Source organism: Lemur catta, chromosome 2 (assembly GCF_020740605.2).
Source record: "Lemur catta isolate mLemCat1 chromosome 2, mLemCat1.pri, whole genome shotgun sequence".
NCBI lineage: Eukaryota > Metazoa > Chordata > Mammalia > Primates > Lemuridae > Lemur > Lemur catta.
The window spans coordinates 20,591,142-20,608,953 of record NC_059129.1 but is presented as its reverse complement, the minus strand read 5'-3'; the positions used below and the strand labels follow the sequence as shown (position 1 = coordinate 20,608,953).

Below are 17,812 nucleotides of genomic sequence, written 5' to 3'. Positions count from 1 at the left end.
GCCACATTTCCCTCTTTTCCAGAATGCCCTGGAAAAGTATAATTTTTCTCATTTCTTTTAGATATTTTATATATTGAGCTCTAAATAGTGCTGCCACTAAGCAGCAAAGTAAAAAAGTATTTACAGTGTTAAATATAAAGGATACAAAATCATATTTTCACTGCTATTGTGAAAAATATATATGTATCTGAAGAGTTGGATGAGAAATTAAATACTGGTAGAATTATAATATTGATAGAATTATTCACATTTTTATTTTAAATTTCCCATTATATTACTTCTTTATAACAAAAGGTAAAAAAGAAATGTATATAAAATAACTGAGTTTTTCATTTTTGCCAGAATGTTTTTATCTGGGCCATCACAGCCTTGTGAATATTTTATTTTACTGTTTTTATCTTTCTAAAGCATGTGTGTTGAGGGGCATTGATGTCTTGTAACTCTGAAACCATGCATTGGCTTTTTAGAATCACCCTATCACTCTAAGCCAAGAAAAGTGTCATCCTGGAGGTCCCTCAGGACCGCAGCGAGCATGCCTCTGGGTGGTCGAATGTCCTTAACCCCACAGAAGCTGTGGCTGGGAACTCCGAAACAAGGTATGTGGTTGCCCCAACAGAGGCCCTTCCTGCTTGAGAGAAGAGTTTTAGAAATTACGGGGAGGGGGGGTGTGATTTGAGATGGCTTTTTAATATTGTTTGAATTACATTGTCTTTAATGTTCTCAAAGACACTGCCTAGGAGCCAGGCATGGTGGTGTGTACCTATATGCTCAGCCTCACCAGAGGCTGAGGTGGGAAAAGCGCTTGAGCCCAGGAGTTTGAGGCTGTAGTGAGCTACAGTCATGCCACTACACTCCAACCTGGCTGACAAAGCGAGACCCCATCTCTTAAAAAAAAAAAAGACATTGAAAAAAGACATTTCAAATAAGGGATGGGGAACCTGCGGCTTTAAGGCCACGTGGCCTTCTAGGTCCTTAAGTGCGGCCTTTTGACTAAATCCAAATTTTACAGAACAAATCCTTTTATTTAAAGGGGTGCAGCAGAGAAAGATGAAGCTGCTATTTTCTCCTTCGGTGCTTAAACAAGAGCAATCTTGAAATCAGAAGGTCGCAGGTTCCCCACCTGGCAGCTTGAAATTGGACATGGTGGGAATATTTACGCCATGGCAATTGGTGAAGACTACAAATCAGAGCTTTATTGATTCATTTTTGAGAGCTGGTTGCTAAATATTTATCAGCACACCACTGACTATTGGTATCTACTGGTGACTTAAGCTTTCTTCAACCCAGGAAGGTTGATTAGAAACAAAAACCTTCCATTGTGTTTGCTTGTACCTGTTGTATTAAATCCATGAACATTCAAACTAGGAAGTCTGACCGAACCCCTGAAATCAAACCTCACCTTGGAGCATGCATGGACCAACCCCCCCAGCAGCACTCCCAACTATCTGACAGAAGCTTTAAGAATGAAGAGGTCAAACCTCAGGCGTTCTGCCAGCAATGGTGAGCATGTTGATGGTGACAAGGTCATGAATAAGGGAAAGCAGGAAGGAAAATCTTTTAGATTTGAGGTATGCTTTGTCAGAGAGGGAATTTTTGGCTTCATGTACAAGCTCCATCAATAGGACATTTTGGAATGTCCTGAGGACAGTGACTTGTGAAAGTCCATTCTGCCCTCTTAGAAAGTGACTTTCATAGTGTGGATAGTGACATCTTGCCAGGCTGCAATTGTGCCTGCCTCCCTAAACTTAGAGTCTTATTTAAATTTATTGCATACATAATATTAGAAACAAATAAAAATTGTGAATAATAATAAAAAGCCCAATCTCTCCAAAAAGAATCAGTGTGATTTTTTTATGTTTCTGTATCCTCTCTAGTCTTCCCCGTGTGTTTTCCACCTTCCCTCTCCTTGGGGACCTCCATAAGGAAGAACAACCTCCAGGATGCATTGAAAACCTTCTCACTGTACCCCAGGAGTGGATTACCTTACTGCTTTTACTGGCTAGGAGTTATACTTTAGGCTTAAATATTTTAGATTTTTAATATATTAGTTATCATTAAACCAAAGTAAAACTTTACTTTACTTTTTTTTTTTTTTTTTTGAGACTGAGTCTCGCTCTGTTGCCCGGACTAAAGTGCTGTGGCGTCAGCCTAGCTCACAGCAACCTCAAACTCCTGGGCTTAAGCAATCCTTCTGCCTCAGCCTCCCAAGTAGCTGGGACTATAGGCATGTGCCACCATGCCCGGCTAATTTTTTTCTCTATATATTTTTAGCTGTCCAGATCATTTCTTTCTGTTTTTTTAGTATAGACGGGGTCTCGCTCTTGCTTAGGCTGGTCTCGAACTCCTGACCTCGAGTGATCCTCCCGCCTCAGCCTCCCAGAGTGCTAGGATTACAGGTGTGAGCCACTGCACCCGGCCAAAACTTTACTTTTTTACATTGGAATGGGTATTGAGATGCTATGTGCATTTTTTGTCTGGTTTTTGTTTTGTTTGCTATTTAGAATCTAAACATATCAGTTCTGCTTGTGTGACTCCCTTCTTTAATCCTTTTACTTTAATTAAACTGTGTTCCCATCTTTATTTTTCTTTTGCTCCCTCTTTGTATATTGTTACCATTTTTGGTTTCCTTGTTTTCTGCGAAAGTATCGCGATCAGGTTAAAAGCACTGAAATAAGCTACTAGGGAGGCTGAGGGAGGAAGATGGCTTGAGGCCAGGAGTTCAAGACCAGCCTGGGAAAGATGGTGAGACTCCGTGTCTTAAAGAATGAAAAAAAAAAAAGAAAAGAAAATGAGCCAGGCATGGTGGCTTGCATCTGTATTCCAGCTATCCAGGAGGCTGAGGCAGTAGGATGTCTTGAGCCCAGGAGCCTGACGCTGCGGTGAGCTATGATCGCACTATTGCACTCCAGCCTGAGCGACAAAGCAAGGCCCTATCTCTTAAAAAAAAAAATTGAAATAGTTTTCCTCTGCTTTTTTATTTTTCTCTTTTTCTAAAACAGTAATTTTATTATTAATAACTTCCAGGTTATCCTTAAGGTAGAGCCAAGAATTCTTTCTACTTTTCAGATAATCTTTCAAGATATCTGTGTATCTTCCTGTAGGTCATGTCCCTGGGATTCCTGTCTACAGAGAGAAAGAAGATATGTATGACGAGATTATTGAGTTAAAGAAGGTAGTATTTCTATCTGCTCTTTATTGATTTTAACTGGCAAAAGCCTTCTATAGTGATGTATTAAACAACCAATGTCTGGGATTTTCCATGTGGAAAGAACCTGGCTTTAGAGTCACACCTGAGTTTGAACCATGGCATAATGGCTCAGGAACTGGGGGACTCTGGTTAAATAAAGGCCTGTAGCACCAGCTGCATGGAAGGCAATAAGGTCCACATTCCACCTGTGTTCTACTTCTCTAGCAGGAAGGCGAAGACTGGGTAAGGACTAGATTAACTTCAGAGTCCCTTTGCATCTCGAGGGGTGGCATTATGATAAGGTCATTTGCTGTTATTATCACAGTACCTTCGATTCATGTAATCCTTTAGTGTTATCAAGATATCTCACATGCCCTGTCTCAGTCTCTACAGAAGCTCTGTGAGATAGGCAGGGCCATTTGTTACAGCATCATCTGGTATGAACTTGAGACTCAGAGAAGTTAGTTGTCTGTCCAAGGTGAACCAGTAGCAGAACCAAAATTCAAAGTCATCTGCCTCCCAAGGCGAAGACTCTTTATTGCCTCCTGCCCTCTCCCATTCACTAAAGTACGAATTGCACTGAAAGATACCACCATCATCATCGTCCTGCTGTTTCTAGTCACTACAGTATAAATTGCATTGAAATACATCGTCATCATCACTGCCACCATCACTATCATCACACTGGTTTTTAATAGTCATAAATATTTTTGTGCCCCTGAAGAAATTTTCTGGCTTCATTTCCTTCCATAATTTGAGTGTGTTTGTAGACCTGCTGTCCCCACTGTTGAGCTGCATCTGAAGAGCTGTGTTCAGTCCGGGCCCCAGCGGTTAAGCAGGGCATTGGCAGCCAACGTGCCCAGAGCACAGTGAGGGGTCTGGAAGCCACCTCACCTGGGGAGCCTGGGGAAACACCAGGAGGACGTGGTATAGGCCGTTGTGAAAAAGACAGAGTCTTCTATTGGTCCAGAGTGAACACTCAGATTTTAGGTCGTATGAGAAGAACACGCAAACCACGAGGCTGTCTAACAGGACAGTGCTGCCCAAGCAATGAGTACTCCCTGTCTTTAGAGATTTTGGTGACTACCTGTCAGAGATGGTGTAGAGAGAATTCTCACTTTGGTTAGAAGACTGTACTAACTGAACTTTGAGAGTTTCTGAAACTCTGAATAATCACCACAGTGGTACTCTTGGAAGGAAGCTTCTTGGGGCTAGAAATGGGTCTCTGGGAAAAATGATACTGACTTATATTTAAATTTGCCATCATGGATTTCTGGGTAAAATCAGCCTAGACTTCTAAATTCAGAAATGAGAGACTTTTGATTTTAGTACTCTGTTGCTCTGGGATTTTGAGCATCAGAGTGGTTTTTCTGTGGCAAGCAATGCCTGAGTTTCCTATTAAAAAACGGGGATGATGATAGTACTAATTTCATAAGGTTATTGTGAGGATTCAATAAAATAATCCATGAATGTGCTTCAGTAAAATACCCAATATACTGTAGGAGATCAATAAGTATATGTCATTTTTCAGAAACTTATTGGAAATAATTGTGGATTCCCAGGAAGTTGCAAAGATAGTAGGGAGAGGTCCCTTAGACCCTCCACCCAGTTTTCCCCAGTGGTTACGTCTTACTAACTGTAGTGTACTATCAAAACCAGAAAATCGTCATTGGTACCATGTGGGTATGGTTTGCTGTCACCACGTTTAGACTCACATCAGCAGCGCTTCGTCAAGGTGCCACAGAGATGTCCCTGGTGCTGCCCCTTTCTAGCCACATGTACCCCTTCCCTTCTCACCACTGCAACCCCTGGAGACTATGAATCTGTTCTCTGTCTCTATAACTTTGGCATTTTGATAATGTTGTGTCAATGGAGTCATACAGTGTGTGACCTTTGGAAGTTGATTTTTTTCACACAGCATAAAAGAAAGAAAGAAAAGAATATGTATTCTGTTATTGCTGGGTGCAATGTTCCATAAATATCGATTAGATACTGTTGGTTGATGGTGTTGTTGAACTCTTCTGTATCCTTGCTGATTTTCTGTCTAGCTATTTTAACAATTGTTGAGAGAAGGGTGGGGTTTTTTGTTTGTTTTTCGAGACAGGGTCTCGTTCTGTCGCCCAGGCTAGAGTGCAGTGGTGTCATCACAGCTCACTGCAACCTCAAACTCCTGGGCTTAAGTGATCCTCCTGCCTCAGCCTCCTGTGTAGCTGGGACTACAGGCTACACCACCACACCCAGCTAATTTTTTCTATTTTTAGTAGAAACAGTGTCTCACTCTTGCTCAAGCTGGTCTTGAACTCCTGAGCTCAAGTGATCCTCCTGCCTCAGCCTCCCAGAGTGCTTAGGATTACAGGCATGAGCCACTGCACCTGCCACCAATCTCTTTTAATGGGTTTGTTTAGATCATTTACATATACTGTAGTTATTTATGAATTAAAGTCCCCCATTTTATTTTTTGTTTTCTGTTCTGTCTGTATACATTTCTCTGTGTTCATTTTTTGTCTCCCTGTAGCTTACTTGAACATTTTTTAGAATTCCATTTTGATTTCTTTGTAGTGTTTTTGAGTGCACCTCCTTTTTATAACCTATTTAGTGGTTGCTGTAGGTATTCTGTTTTATATACGTATGTGTATATACACACACAGACACATGCTCATCACAGTTAGCAATATTGACGTCTTACAGTTTCAGTGAATAGAAACTTCACCTCGCTTTATGGCCTTCACCCTCCTCAACTCACACATAATTGTCTTAAATTTTTCCTCTATATACACTGAGAACCACGTCAGACAGTTGTTTAATTTTTTGCTTCAACTGTCAAATATAATTTAGAATACTCAGACTGGTGTAGTGGCTCACACCTGTAATCCCAGCACTTTGAGAGGCCAAGTCAGGAGGATCACTTGAGGTGAGGAGTTCAAAGACCAGCCTGGCCAACATAGCGAGACCCTGTCTCTATAAAAAATAAGAAACAAAAAATTAGCCGAGTGTGGTGGCACACATCTGTAGTCCCAGTTACTCAGAAGGCTGATGCAGGAGGATCACTTGAGCTCAGGAGTTGGAGGTTACAGTGAGCTATGATCATGTCACTGCACTCTAGCCTGGGTGACAGAGAGAGATCCTATTTCTAAAAAAAAAAAAAACAGTTATTTTAAAAAATTAATAACATAGAAAACTCAAGAGGAGAAGGAAAGTGTGTTGTATTTACCCATATTTTTTCCATTGTTCTGTCTTCCTTCCTTATGTTCCAAGATTCCTTTTATCAGTTCCTTTCTGTTTAGAGAACTCCCCTTAGCCAGTCTTTTAGACAGAGTAGGTCTGTCTCTCGGCCTTTTGGCTAGGATCAAGTGTAAGTGTTGACAGAGCAGGTCTGCTGGTGACAAATTCTCTTAGTTTTTCTTCATCTGGGAAGAAAAGAAGACATTTCCCCCTTCACCACTGATTGACAGTTCTTTTCTTTCATCCCTTGAAAATGTTTTTTTACTTCCTCCTGGCCTCCATGGTTTCTGGTGAGAGATTTGGCGTCATTCAAATTGTTTTTCCCATTTACATAAGTTAAGGTGTTGTTTCTCTGTCACTACTTTCGGTATTTTTTATTTCTCTTTATCTTGGAAGTTTGCTTATGATGTGTCTTAATGTGGATTTGCGGGGAGGTTATCCTGTTTGGGATTTTCTGAGCTTCTTGAATCCGTAGGTTTGTCTTTTGTCAAATTTGGGAAAATTTCAGTCATTGTTTCTTAAAACCGTTCTTAGCTTCTTTTGTTGTAGTGGCCCAGGTCCCTGAGGCTCTGTTCTGGTTGATTTCCTGTTTATTTTCTTGCATTCCGATTGGGTAATTTCCACTGCTCTGTCTTCATGTTCATTATTCTTTCCTTTGTCCTTTACACTCTGCTGTTGAGCCTGTCGCTGAGTTTTATTTTAGTTAGTTTATTTTCAGTTCTGTGATTTCCATTTGGTTCTTTATATCTCTATTTTGTTGCTGAGACTTTCTAGTTTTTCATTTTAGTATGTCCATAATTGGTCACTGAGGCACTTTTATGGTGGCTGCTTTCAATCTTTGTAGATTGTTCTAACATCTGCCATCTCAGTGTTGGCATCTGTTGATCGTTTTGTTTTCACTCAGCTTGAAATAGTCTTGGTGCTTGACAAGTGATTGCAGTTGAAACCTGGGCATTTTTGAGAACTAAGTTTTGAGACTCCAGATACCAGTTACATGTCGTGTTTTAGCAGGCCTCCTCTGACACTGCTCTGGTGGGTGACACAGGGGCTCCACCTCCTTCCTGCCAGGTGGGGTGGAGGTCCGGCTCCCACACGGCCTTCACTGACACCCACGTGGGGAGGGCTTCTCGTTACTGCAGGGAGGGATGGGAGTTCGGGCTCCTGCTAACCCTTTGCTAGAACCACCCAGGCTGGGAGAGAAGGACCCCTCGTACCTCCCCATGCGGCCTTCCTGAGGGAAGTCCCAACTCCGCACCAGGCCTCCTCCCAGCCATCACAGCGCAGAACGGGAGGACACCTTGATGCAACCTAGGAAGGGAGAGCATCTAGGCTCCCCACCCAGCCGTGGGGCAGGGTGACCACAGTGATTTCTGGGGTTTTGTCTGGGGTAGAGCAGTTACTGGCTGTAAGTTTTCTGTCCTTTTCCGGGTCCTTCTGCGAGAGAGAAGAGGTGATTCTTGGGGCTCTTGTGGCCTGGGTGCCTTGGCTCTCCAGGTTGTTGCTTCTCCAGCACCCAGTCCCGATGAGGCAAAAGGGAAACTGAAGGTGCTCCCTGTGTCCGTCCTGGCCCCGCCCTCCGGCCCGTCTGCCTTCTTCTTGCCGCCTATCAGAGTCTCCCCGTGTCTGCGTTACACACGTGCCCGGGGTTTTCAGCTCTGCTAACAGCAGGCATAGGGAAAGGCGAATCTGCCTCATACTTCTGGGAGTAGAATTCCCGTTATTAGATTTCCTGTCTTTCTTAGTGGCTGCACATTAGCCAATGCATTCAGCGAACACTCACTGAGTACCAGTTATCCATCGTGCTGCTCGAACCCGTAGATCCGTCTGTAGCGATCCCCAGGCCGCCGCTCGTGGGCTGTGCACTCGGATCGTTTCTGGTAGTGGCAACTGGTTTTGCTCAGCCATGTAGTCTCTCGTCAGAGGCCACAAGGCCCTTTAAAGGAGAGGGCCATTCACAAGAGAAGCGGCCAGTTGGATGTAGGGATGCTGGAAGCTAGTGAGCTGCGGCACGGCCTGACCGAGGCCTTTAACCTCTTGCTTTTCAGGCTTTTGGGTTTCACAGACTAGTAAAAAGTTTTTTCAAATGAAGACATTAAAAACAAAAATTAAAAAATACCCTACCATCTCCGTTTTATAGAAGGACCATATAAGTCTGAAATAGGAAGGATCTAATTTGAAAATAGTTACAGAAATTGAATAAACTGAATTTTATGAAAAATCGACTACACAGTCTTTTTTCCCCCTATAATTCACCACAGATTGGTGACAGATTCATCCACAGACGAAGATTGGGAGCACTGCTACTCCAGTGGAGCCTTAGTGGAAGATCAGCATTTGAAATAAATATTAGCCTTTGATGAGCTATAGTGATGTGTGGTGTGACAAAAACAGGCTTTCTCGTGTGGTCACGGAAGAGAACATGTGACACTGGCACTTTCCAGAGCCAGTGTTCACGGCTTTGATTTGCTGGTACATTCTCGAGAGCCATGTTTCTCAGTGAGGGTGCTATTGGCATTTTGGGCGGGAGAATTCTTAGTTGCTTGGGATTTTCCTTCACATACAGGGCATTTTTGCCTCCTCTGATCCCCGCCCACTGAATGCCAAGAGGGCCCTTCAGTGCCCCTCGCTGTGATGTCCATGTGGCCCAGCCCTTTGCCCCCTGCCACACACCGTGCCCTGCATGGGACCCAGGCAGCTTTTAAAATTCTTCTCCAACTGAGTGTTTCCCCGGGTGTCTGTGTGTACATTGTGTGTGCACGGGTGGGTGTGTGCGTGCATGGTCCTTCTTTTCTGCAGTCATTACACATGCAGAAAAACGATGTGGATCTGATGAGGACAAAGCTTCGGCGCTTAGAAGAGGAAAATAGCAGGAAGGATCGGCAGATAGAGCAGCTCTTGGATCCCAGTCGAGTAAGTTCCGGGCCCTTCGTGGTGGGCTCCCGCCTGCAGGCATCCGACTGGTGGGGGAAGCCAAACTGAACGCCGTCTTCCCGTCTCAATCTGCTTACCACAGGGCTCGGATTTTGTTCGGACTCTGGCAGAGAAAAGGCCTGATTCCGGTTGGGTGAGTATAGTCTCCAGCAGGAAGAGAGCCTTCCACTGAGGCCCGGTCACTAGGAACAGCCACTGGTACAAGAGGAGTAGCAGGCGGAGGGAGGGGCGCAGGACTCCCCGAAATTGTTCTCCGTGGCACCGTGGGGATTACTGGAAGACACTTCAGGAGTTGTCGGGAGGAGCAGGGGGCCAGCAGACTTACCCCAGAGGCCAAACCAAACGCCGTAGAAAAAATGGACAACTGCCCCACCGTACCTAAAAAAAAAAAAATACATTATGCTTAACAACTGATACCAATTTAAAACAGGGAGGCACCTGTCCTGTGTCTCTTGGTGGGTACCTTCCAGGAACCCGGGGGCGGCTCTCATTCCAGTTGGCAGCATTAATTGTCCCCACCAAGTGTTAGCAGTGAGGTCACTGCAAGTCCCACCCATGGCCTGCTGACAGTGTTGACCCAACTGGGGCCTTCTCCTTCCTGTGGCCCCCACCACCAGCCCTTCCCCAGCACTAACGCTTTGTCCCAGGCCGCCTCCACCCCCAGCAGGGCTCAGAAGCTCCCTGCCTTGTCTTCTGGGCCACAGCAACTCTTCTCAGTGTGTCTTTTGCTAAATATGTCCTTTTTATATAAATAAAAGATGATTTGGGGAAAAAAAAACACGGAAGCGAAACCCAGTAGAATGAAGCCTTTAAAGTAGATACAGATGCCCTGCCCCTCATATACTGTGTAATAATATGTAACAAGTTGAAGGAAACTAAATGATAGAAAATGGAGCCATTGTATGGTTAGCACCTGGCAATAAACCACAGCAATTGGAGGAAAAAGGACCTCAGTGGGCTTCAGCTGAGTCAAGGAATTACCTTTGGGAACTGCCAGAAGAAAATAAAAGGATACAATTTTGAGATTATTGAATACAAAGAATAAGGTAATATTGATGATGTGATTAATGGATTTGATAACATGAAATTTATATAATAAAAACCCAGAAGACTAAGATGGAATCACTGTATTGGCGTGGGGGAAGGATTATTGAACAAGACAACAAAGTTTTCTGTTCAGAATATACAAGAATGCTATATAAATCTCTAAAAAACAGCAGTCTGCTCTAAAATAGAATATATAGACTATATAAACATTATATATTTGATATACATGATTAATGCCTAGTTCTGTACCTAGAACAGCACAAAGTAAATTCTTAACAAATGCTTGTGAATGAATCCATGTGTTTCCACAAGAAAATATTTTTTGGATAATAGCAAATCCTAAACATTGCAGAGTTGTTCAATTTCCACATGTATATGATCTCATTTGGTTTTTGTGTAATGGGACTTCAATCCCCATTTTTAAAATCAGGAAACTGAGGTTAAGAGATTGGGTTCCTAGTTAATGACCAAGGTCTGTGAAGGCAGGAGTGGGGTCTGTCTCAGTCCCTAGCATTTCACTGGCAGTAAATACTTGAGTGAATAAATTATTTTTATTTTATTACTATTATTATTTTTGAGACAGGGTCTCGCTCTGTCACCCAGGCTGAAGTGCAGTGACATGATCATAGCTCACTGCAATCTCGAACTCCTGGGCTCAGGTTATCTTCCTGCCTCAGCTCCTGTGTAGCTAGGACAATAGGCGTGTGCCACTTTGCCTGGCTAATTTTTAAAAAATTTATTTTGTAGAGATGAGATCTTGCTATGTTGCCAGGGCTGGCCAGGAAATTCTTTTAAATTACTATGAGTAAAGTCTCACACCTTAAAGTAGCAAAATTAACACAATCAAAACCAATATTGGCAGAGTTTAGAAAACGTATGCTCGGAACTTAGACATTGCATTTTAAGTTATTAATAATATAACTGTACAAGGCAATGATATTTAAAATTGTGCCTACCATTATCTAATACTGCTCTTTTTAGGACTGTGGCTCAAGAAAATAATCCAACATAGAAAGCTATTTGCACAGGATATTTATAGCTGCCCATAAATTGAGAAAATTGAGGCGAAGATCGTTCAAAGTGGAATATAGCTATCTCAAAACATTTTTGTAAAAGAATTTTTTAAAACAATATACAACAGTACAGCTATTTACAGAAATGTCTACTTGATTAATTTGGGTGAGGTAGAATTCTGTAAATAATGGGTACTTTTATAGAGAAAGGACTCTGTACTTTTGTTCTGATGTGTGTGTGTGTTTTATTGAAGTTTATTAAAAGTAGAAATTCTAGATCATAGGGTATGTGCAGTATTCATTTTAATGCCCACAGCAAATTGTCCTTCCAGGTGGCTGTGCCCTGTGATTGAACATTTCTACTTATTATTATCTGCCCTCAAGAAACATTTGCATTTTGTGCTTTGGGCAGTTAGTACAAAAAAGAGAGAAAAAGAAAAACATTTGCATACGTGTACAGGAAGGCTTAGCCAAGGATTTCTATTGAAAGATTGATTATAACAACAAAAGTGGTTACAAGTTATGTGTCAGAGACGCTGTGGTGTGTCATACCGTGAGGACTGACACAGATACACGGGGACTGCCGGGCTGGATCACCAGGAGGGCTGTTGAGTGTTACATGTGGTAGAGTGCCGCTTCTGTAAATAGCAAGCCCTAGTTCCAGGGCACGCACACGGACATGCATGTGATAAGGGTGGGACGGGGCACGCCGTGTTGATAACAGGATTTAGCTGGGTGAGGGAGTGGCAGGGTCAGAGTATTTTAGCCTTGTCTATAATGGCTTAATTTTTTTTAAAGAAAATATGTATTACTAACATAATTTAAAGCTGCTTTAAAATCCAATTATATAAAAAGTTGTCTGTTCAAAAGAAAAAGCATGTTCTCTAAGGAATATAAGGGTGTTCTCTCCCCAAAGGAGACATGCATAGAAAAGGAAGTGACGAGACCAGTGGAGCTGTTCTTCCTCCCCCAGGTGAAGGTACAGGGTCTCATCGGGACCCTCACAGGCTGCTATCCCTGTCAGCCCTCCTCTCTCCACGGAAGACTGAGCCCTGAGTTGCCCTGGGGGACTAGGGGCAGTGGTTTGTCCACCTAGTGACCATGGTGGCCTCCTTTATTTAAATACCTGAGGGTGCATCCTGCTCCTCCCAGGCATGTGCTGTACTCAGGGGAAGGCCCTGCCTGTTGCTGTGACCGACGGGCCACCTCCTGCACTAGCAGGGCATTGTGCCCTCTCGGTTACCCACTCAGTGCCACCCAGTGAGTGGGCAGGACGGCAGGGGCCCGTCTCTCCTCACTGAGCCCGGGGTTCTGCAAGAGGGGATGGTGCTCAGCAGGGATGACGTGCAGAGGCTGCGGGTCACCTGCAGGGGACAGCCAGCCTGGTCTAGGGAGGGATCTGGGTAGCTGAGTCTCGGGGAGGTGGCGGACTTTGGAAACGGCCATACTGGACGCAGTGCTCTCTCGGCAGGTTGTGAATGGGCTGAAGCAGAGGATCCTGAAGCTGGAGCAGCAGTGCAAGTCGAAGGACGCCACCATCAGGTACGGCGCTGCTCCTGCCCCACTGTCCTCCCGCCAGGCCCGTGCCCTGTCCCCATTCCCACCCAAAAAATGGAGGTCAATGGAGCTGCCTGGTTTTTTGGTATTATTTACACTCCCTCCAAATTTCATTAGGGAACAGTATTTCCCTTTAACTTCTTATTATAGTTAAGAGTGCTTTCTCTCCTTAGTGTTCTGTGGACCACTTTTTATTTCCAGGATGAGTTAGTCACATGCTGTCCTTGTGCTGGTTTTGCTGTGGCTCCTAACATTTCTTTACCTGTGAAGGGAGAGCGCTTCTCGACTGTGCTTTGGTTTATTTAAGGAAAACTGAGGCAACACGTCTCTTGTCTCAAGTCTCCTATTCACACTGTAACAGTTTCCCCCTTCGTTTGTTTCTCGCTGAATTTTGTCAGCTTAAAATAAATGTGATTATTTGCTGATTTCTTCTGTGTTTCAGTGCTGAACTGTGACTTTACTTTCACTTCTGTGTTGATGCCTTTTATCTGAAGTCTGCTGTGCGTTGCGAGCGGATGACAGCGCTGACAGCACAGGGGAAAAGGGATTCTCTTTTCTTTGCAAAGCTAGTTACTCTCCCCACCTGCCCCAGAGGTGGTCTGTCCCCTCAGTTCTGAGGTCTTTCTTCACCATTAATCCAGTCTTTAAAGACAGCACTGTATTTAGAGAAGAATATCTTTAGAGAGTGTTTTCTCACTTTGGAAAGTGGCTGGTCTGACCCAGAAGGGATACTTCTGTGTGAGGAATTCTCCCGTCAACCTCAAGACAACTCATCTGTTCAAGGCCACAAACCAATTGAGGGGCAGCTCAGCGCTTTTCCTGCCTATCCTGGTTCTCTTCCAAAGCCAGTCCTTCTCTTGAATGTTCTGGGAAACTCTGTTCCTCTTACTTTGTGCCCTGGGAATGCTGGCACTGCCACGTTAACTCTGAACTTGGGTTTTTAGCAAACTCCAGACTGATATGAAGACCACTAACTTGGAAGAGATGAGGATCGCCATGGAGACATACTACGAGGAGGTGTGTGTTCCCTCAGCGGTGCAGTGGGCAAGGGCGGGATGAAGCGTGGGGGGAGAGTCTGCCCATGGCTGGGGTGACGGGCTGAGGCCAGGTGGCAGCCCGGGGGCCCCACTCTTGGGGGCCTGTTCTCCTCTTTCAGCTTGACTTGAAAATAAATCACAGAAACTTAGTCTTTACTTCGTACCACTAGGTAGTAATCAGGAATCTGATTACAGATTTTTCAGAGGAAGGTCTTCATGCTCGTTCTGTGTTTTTAATGCACTGTAATTTGATATTTACAGATTCATCGTCTCCAGACTCTCTTGGCAACTTCTGACACTACAGCAAAGAAGTATGATGATCTGTTTGGGAGCCAGGTCTCATGTGTTGTCCGCATATTATGGGAGCTACTCTAAGGGCAGTGTAGTCATCATGGGGAAATGGCACACGCTGCCCTAACTTTGCAGTAGTGCCAGCACTACACCTGTCTTACCAGTGGTTAGAGTTGAGATGTTTCCATGTGGGCTGTTTACAGATGTTCACTTGTAACTACCACTTGTTGACAGCTGACATGTGTTCAGTGCTCCATGCATTAATTGTGTGTTCTATATAGCATCTTCCAGCTTAGAATTAGAAAATTGTTTGTCAAAGCGTATCTACCTTATTAAGAAGACACTTAATACAAGTACGAGTTTATTTTGTCACTTAAAGTTTTCCCACATAAGTTTATTAGGAGAGATGTCAGGGTTCTCCTTATTTTATAGATTTCTCATATTCCTTTTCCAAATGATGTGATACTAACTAGGCTTTCAACAAATTCTAGAAGGGTGATCCCTTATAGATTGGGCCATGTCACTGGCCTCTGCAGTAAACCTCTAACATTTATGGAGTGTTTACACTGTGCCAGGCATGGTTTTCTCTCTCTCTCTCTGTTTTTTTTATCCGTAGTGGTTTAAAACAGTGGTTGGAAAACTTTCTGTAAAGGGCCAGATAATAAATATAGCCGATTCTCGTTATTCCCCATAGTGATAGTCTGTAAAGTGTCCATGAATGTCAAATTAGCGACACTAAGCCAGTACACCTAGGGGAATTACAAGGTTCACTTCCTTTGACCCTCTAGTCACATTTTATCAACTGATCAATACATAACCTGTTTTATTTGTGTTTCTGTTTAAAGACATTTATCATATTCAGTGGATTCCTTAATGTTGAATTTATGGCAGCTCTATAATTCCTGCCTAGACAAGCTTGTCTAACATGTGTATGTTTTCTGTAAGGCACATCACAGCCTTCCAGAGCTAGTAGGTGCTAGCCAGACTCAGCACTGTGGTTCCAGGCTGTATTAAATGGCAAAGTCACCAATAAAAAGCCAAAAATGTAAAAGACGTGGCGCTAAGTAGACTGCAAAAAGGACACTTGTTCACAGTATGAGCATCTCCTCATTCAGCCTCACCTGGGAACGTGCAAGTCAGTGACTCTCATTTGTTCATCCTTCCGTGTGTGTGCGTGAATTCCCACGAAAGCCCTGTGACTATTGATTTTGAGATTGCAGATCAATTTTAGCTAGTAAACAAATTTGGCAATATGGACTCTACAAATAATGAGGATCGACTATATTTTAGACTTTGTGGGATAAGAATCAAAATGAAAGCTATTGTATAGCTACTTAATGTAACAAGAGAGAAAATAGTTTCCACAGAATTTTTAGTGATGATATTTAAAATGTAACGCTAATAATTGAATATAATATTTTGTTATATAGGTTTACTGACGGTAAGAATGGAATTCTATCTTAGGGGTTAACATTTTGCTTATATGAGGTTCAAGGTTATTGTTACTTATTTGATTGCGAATATTCCCCTTCAGAAACCACACTGATCTCACAGACCAGGCAGAAACGAACTTTGATTTGTCTACCCCTCGTTGAAAACATTTATTGAACCAGTTTAGAAATGCAAACCTTAGACCCTTGATTTGGCTGTCCCTAGGCCTGCGGGGGAGAAGAAGGCGGGTGCTAAGAGGCAGAAGAAGATGAGCAGTGCTCTCCTGAACCTGTCTCGGAGCGTCCAGGAGCTGACAGAGGAGAACCAGAGCCTGAAGGAAGACCTGGACCGTGTGCTGAGCAACTCCCCCACCACCTCCAAGATAAAGGGTATCTTCCCCAGCGCCACTCGAGGAGGGACACGTGAGGACGGAGGTCACGTCTCTTGTTGTATGAGGGAAGACACAGGGTGGCTGCCAGAGGGAGTCCCGAGGCAGGGCAGACCCTGGCCTGACACGTGCTGTGTGAGCAGCCCCTCCTCCCTTCAGCCGTAGGGACCCTACTGTGTGCCACGCAGCGTCCAGGCCCCAGCATTAGAGTGCTGAAGGGAAGCATGCAGACATTCCTCGTGGAGATGCTGTGATGGGGGGAGGAGTCACTGAGTGGAATCTGTGTCAGGTGGTAACAGGTGCTGTGGAGAAAGGTGGAGGAGGGGAAGGAGATGGCAGGTTTGGGGACCGGGGGCAGTGGTGTGCAGCTGTACACAGACAGGGTCACCAGGAAGGCCCGACCAAGACAGTGACTGCTGAGCACGGCCTGGAAGGGGTGAGGCCAGCCATGCAGGCAGCTGGGGGCAGAGCCCAGGTGGAGAGCAGTGAGCACAGAGGCCCTGGGTGCTGGGAGAGCAGGTGGGGATGGAGACTGGTGGAGCGTAGTGGCCCGAAGGCCCACTGGGGCAGGTGCCGTGGGACAGTCATGGAATGGACTCAGGAGCCTGCTCTGCTTCCCAAGGACCCTGGCTTCTGTGCTGGAAGTGGACCGTGTGCAGAGCGGGGATGTTGGCAGGCAGAGGCCTCTGCCCTTGCCCTAGTGAGGGATCTGCTGGCTGGGCCAGGGTGGTAGCAGAAGTGGTGAGAGGGGTTGGGTTCTGGATGCACTTTGAAGGTGTGGCTTATGGGAGACTCGGAGGTTGGGCATAGCCTATGAGAGAGGGACGAGTCAGGCTCCAGGGGGGTTTATCTCAGCAACTGAAATGACAGAGCTGCCGTTTCCTGAGGTGGGGAAGGCAGAGGAGCAGGTGTGGGGAGAGGGGGCAGTGGGGTCTGAGTCGGGGGGCACGGGCCCAGCAGTGGATGTGTCTGGGGTTCCAGGCAGAGGCCTGGGCTAGGCCCTGAGCATGCAGCTTGCAGTGGGAGCCCAGTGGGGCCACCTGGCAAGTGCGTCTGAGGAGAGGGGAGGGGCGGGGTGCGTAAAGGTGGAGGTGAACCTGCACAGCAGAGGGAGGAGCAGCACTGAGGTGGCCGGGAGAGCCAGGCATGTGGAAGCGTGGACACAAATGAAGGGAGGAAGGCAGGCAGCCGTGCCGGCGGAAACATGAGGACTAAGCTCTGAGCTTTGGATTTGGCAAAGTGAAGTCTTTGGTGACCTTGATAAGAACCACCTTAATGGACTGGTGAGGCCAAAGCCTCACTGGGGCAGAATCAGGAAAGAATGCCGCTGAGACACTTGGAGACTGTTAGTACTGAGAACTCTTTACAGCAAAGGTAGAGAGAAGTCATCGTGTTGAGGGAACCCCTTGGAAGGCAAGAATCTGCCTGGGCAGGTCTTGTGGCTCAGCTCTAAAGCTGCTCCGGCCTGTGGGCGGGAAGCCGTCAGGCCCTGCCTGAGATGGGTGATCGGGGCTGAAGTGCCCGTTGGGACGGTCCTTCCAAAACCTGTCGCTTCCAGCAGGTTACGTGGAGTGGAGCAAGCCCAGGCTGCTGAGGCGCATTTCGGAGCTGGAGAAGGTGGGTGGCATCTCAGCAGCACCCTGCCGTTCAGGGCAGTGTGTCCTGTGCACCAGGGGCGCAGACTTAGAGAGTGAGACGGGTCACACTG

The 17,812-nt window shown here is 45.1% G+C and overlaps 1 protein-coding gene across 16 annotated transcripts in view; it reads left to right on the top strand.

Moving 5' to 3' along the window:
- The window catches only part of IQCE (IQ motif containing E), a 58,768-nt gene that overhangs the window by 13,037 nt on the left and 27,919 nt on the right, over positions 1-17,812 (top strand). For 13 of the 16 annotated variants that reach the window (XR_006733398.1, XR_006733399.1, XR_006733397.1 and 10 more), the window contains exons 4-13: positions 468-596; positions 1,366-1,500; positions 3,102-3,172; positions 9,206-9,319; positions 9,423-9,473; positions 12,872-12,942; positions 13,902-13,974; positions 14,256-14,305; positions 15,942-16,105; positions 17,663-17,721. Coding sequence is in view for 13 of the 16 variants with exons in the window: in XM_045543024.1 (XP_045398980.1) it covers positions 468-596; positions 1,366-1,500; positions 3,102-3,172; positions 9,206-9,319; positions 9,423-9,473; positions 12,872-12,942; positions 13,902-13,974; positions 14,256-14,305; positions 15,942-16,105; positions 17,663-17,721 (917 nt within the window). In the remaining 3 variants the exon portion in view is untranslated. The remainder of the gene's footprint in view (positions 1-467; positions 597-1,365; positions 1,501-3,101; positions 3,173-9,205; positions 9,320-9,422; positions 9,474-12,871; positions 12,943-13,901; positions 13,975-14,255; positions 14,306-15,941; positions 16,106-17,662; positions 17,722-17,812) is intronic. The other 3 variants (XM_045543023.1, XM_045543035.1, XM_045543031.1) reach the window with 2 other exon arrangements.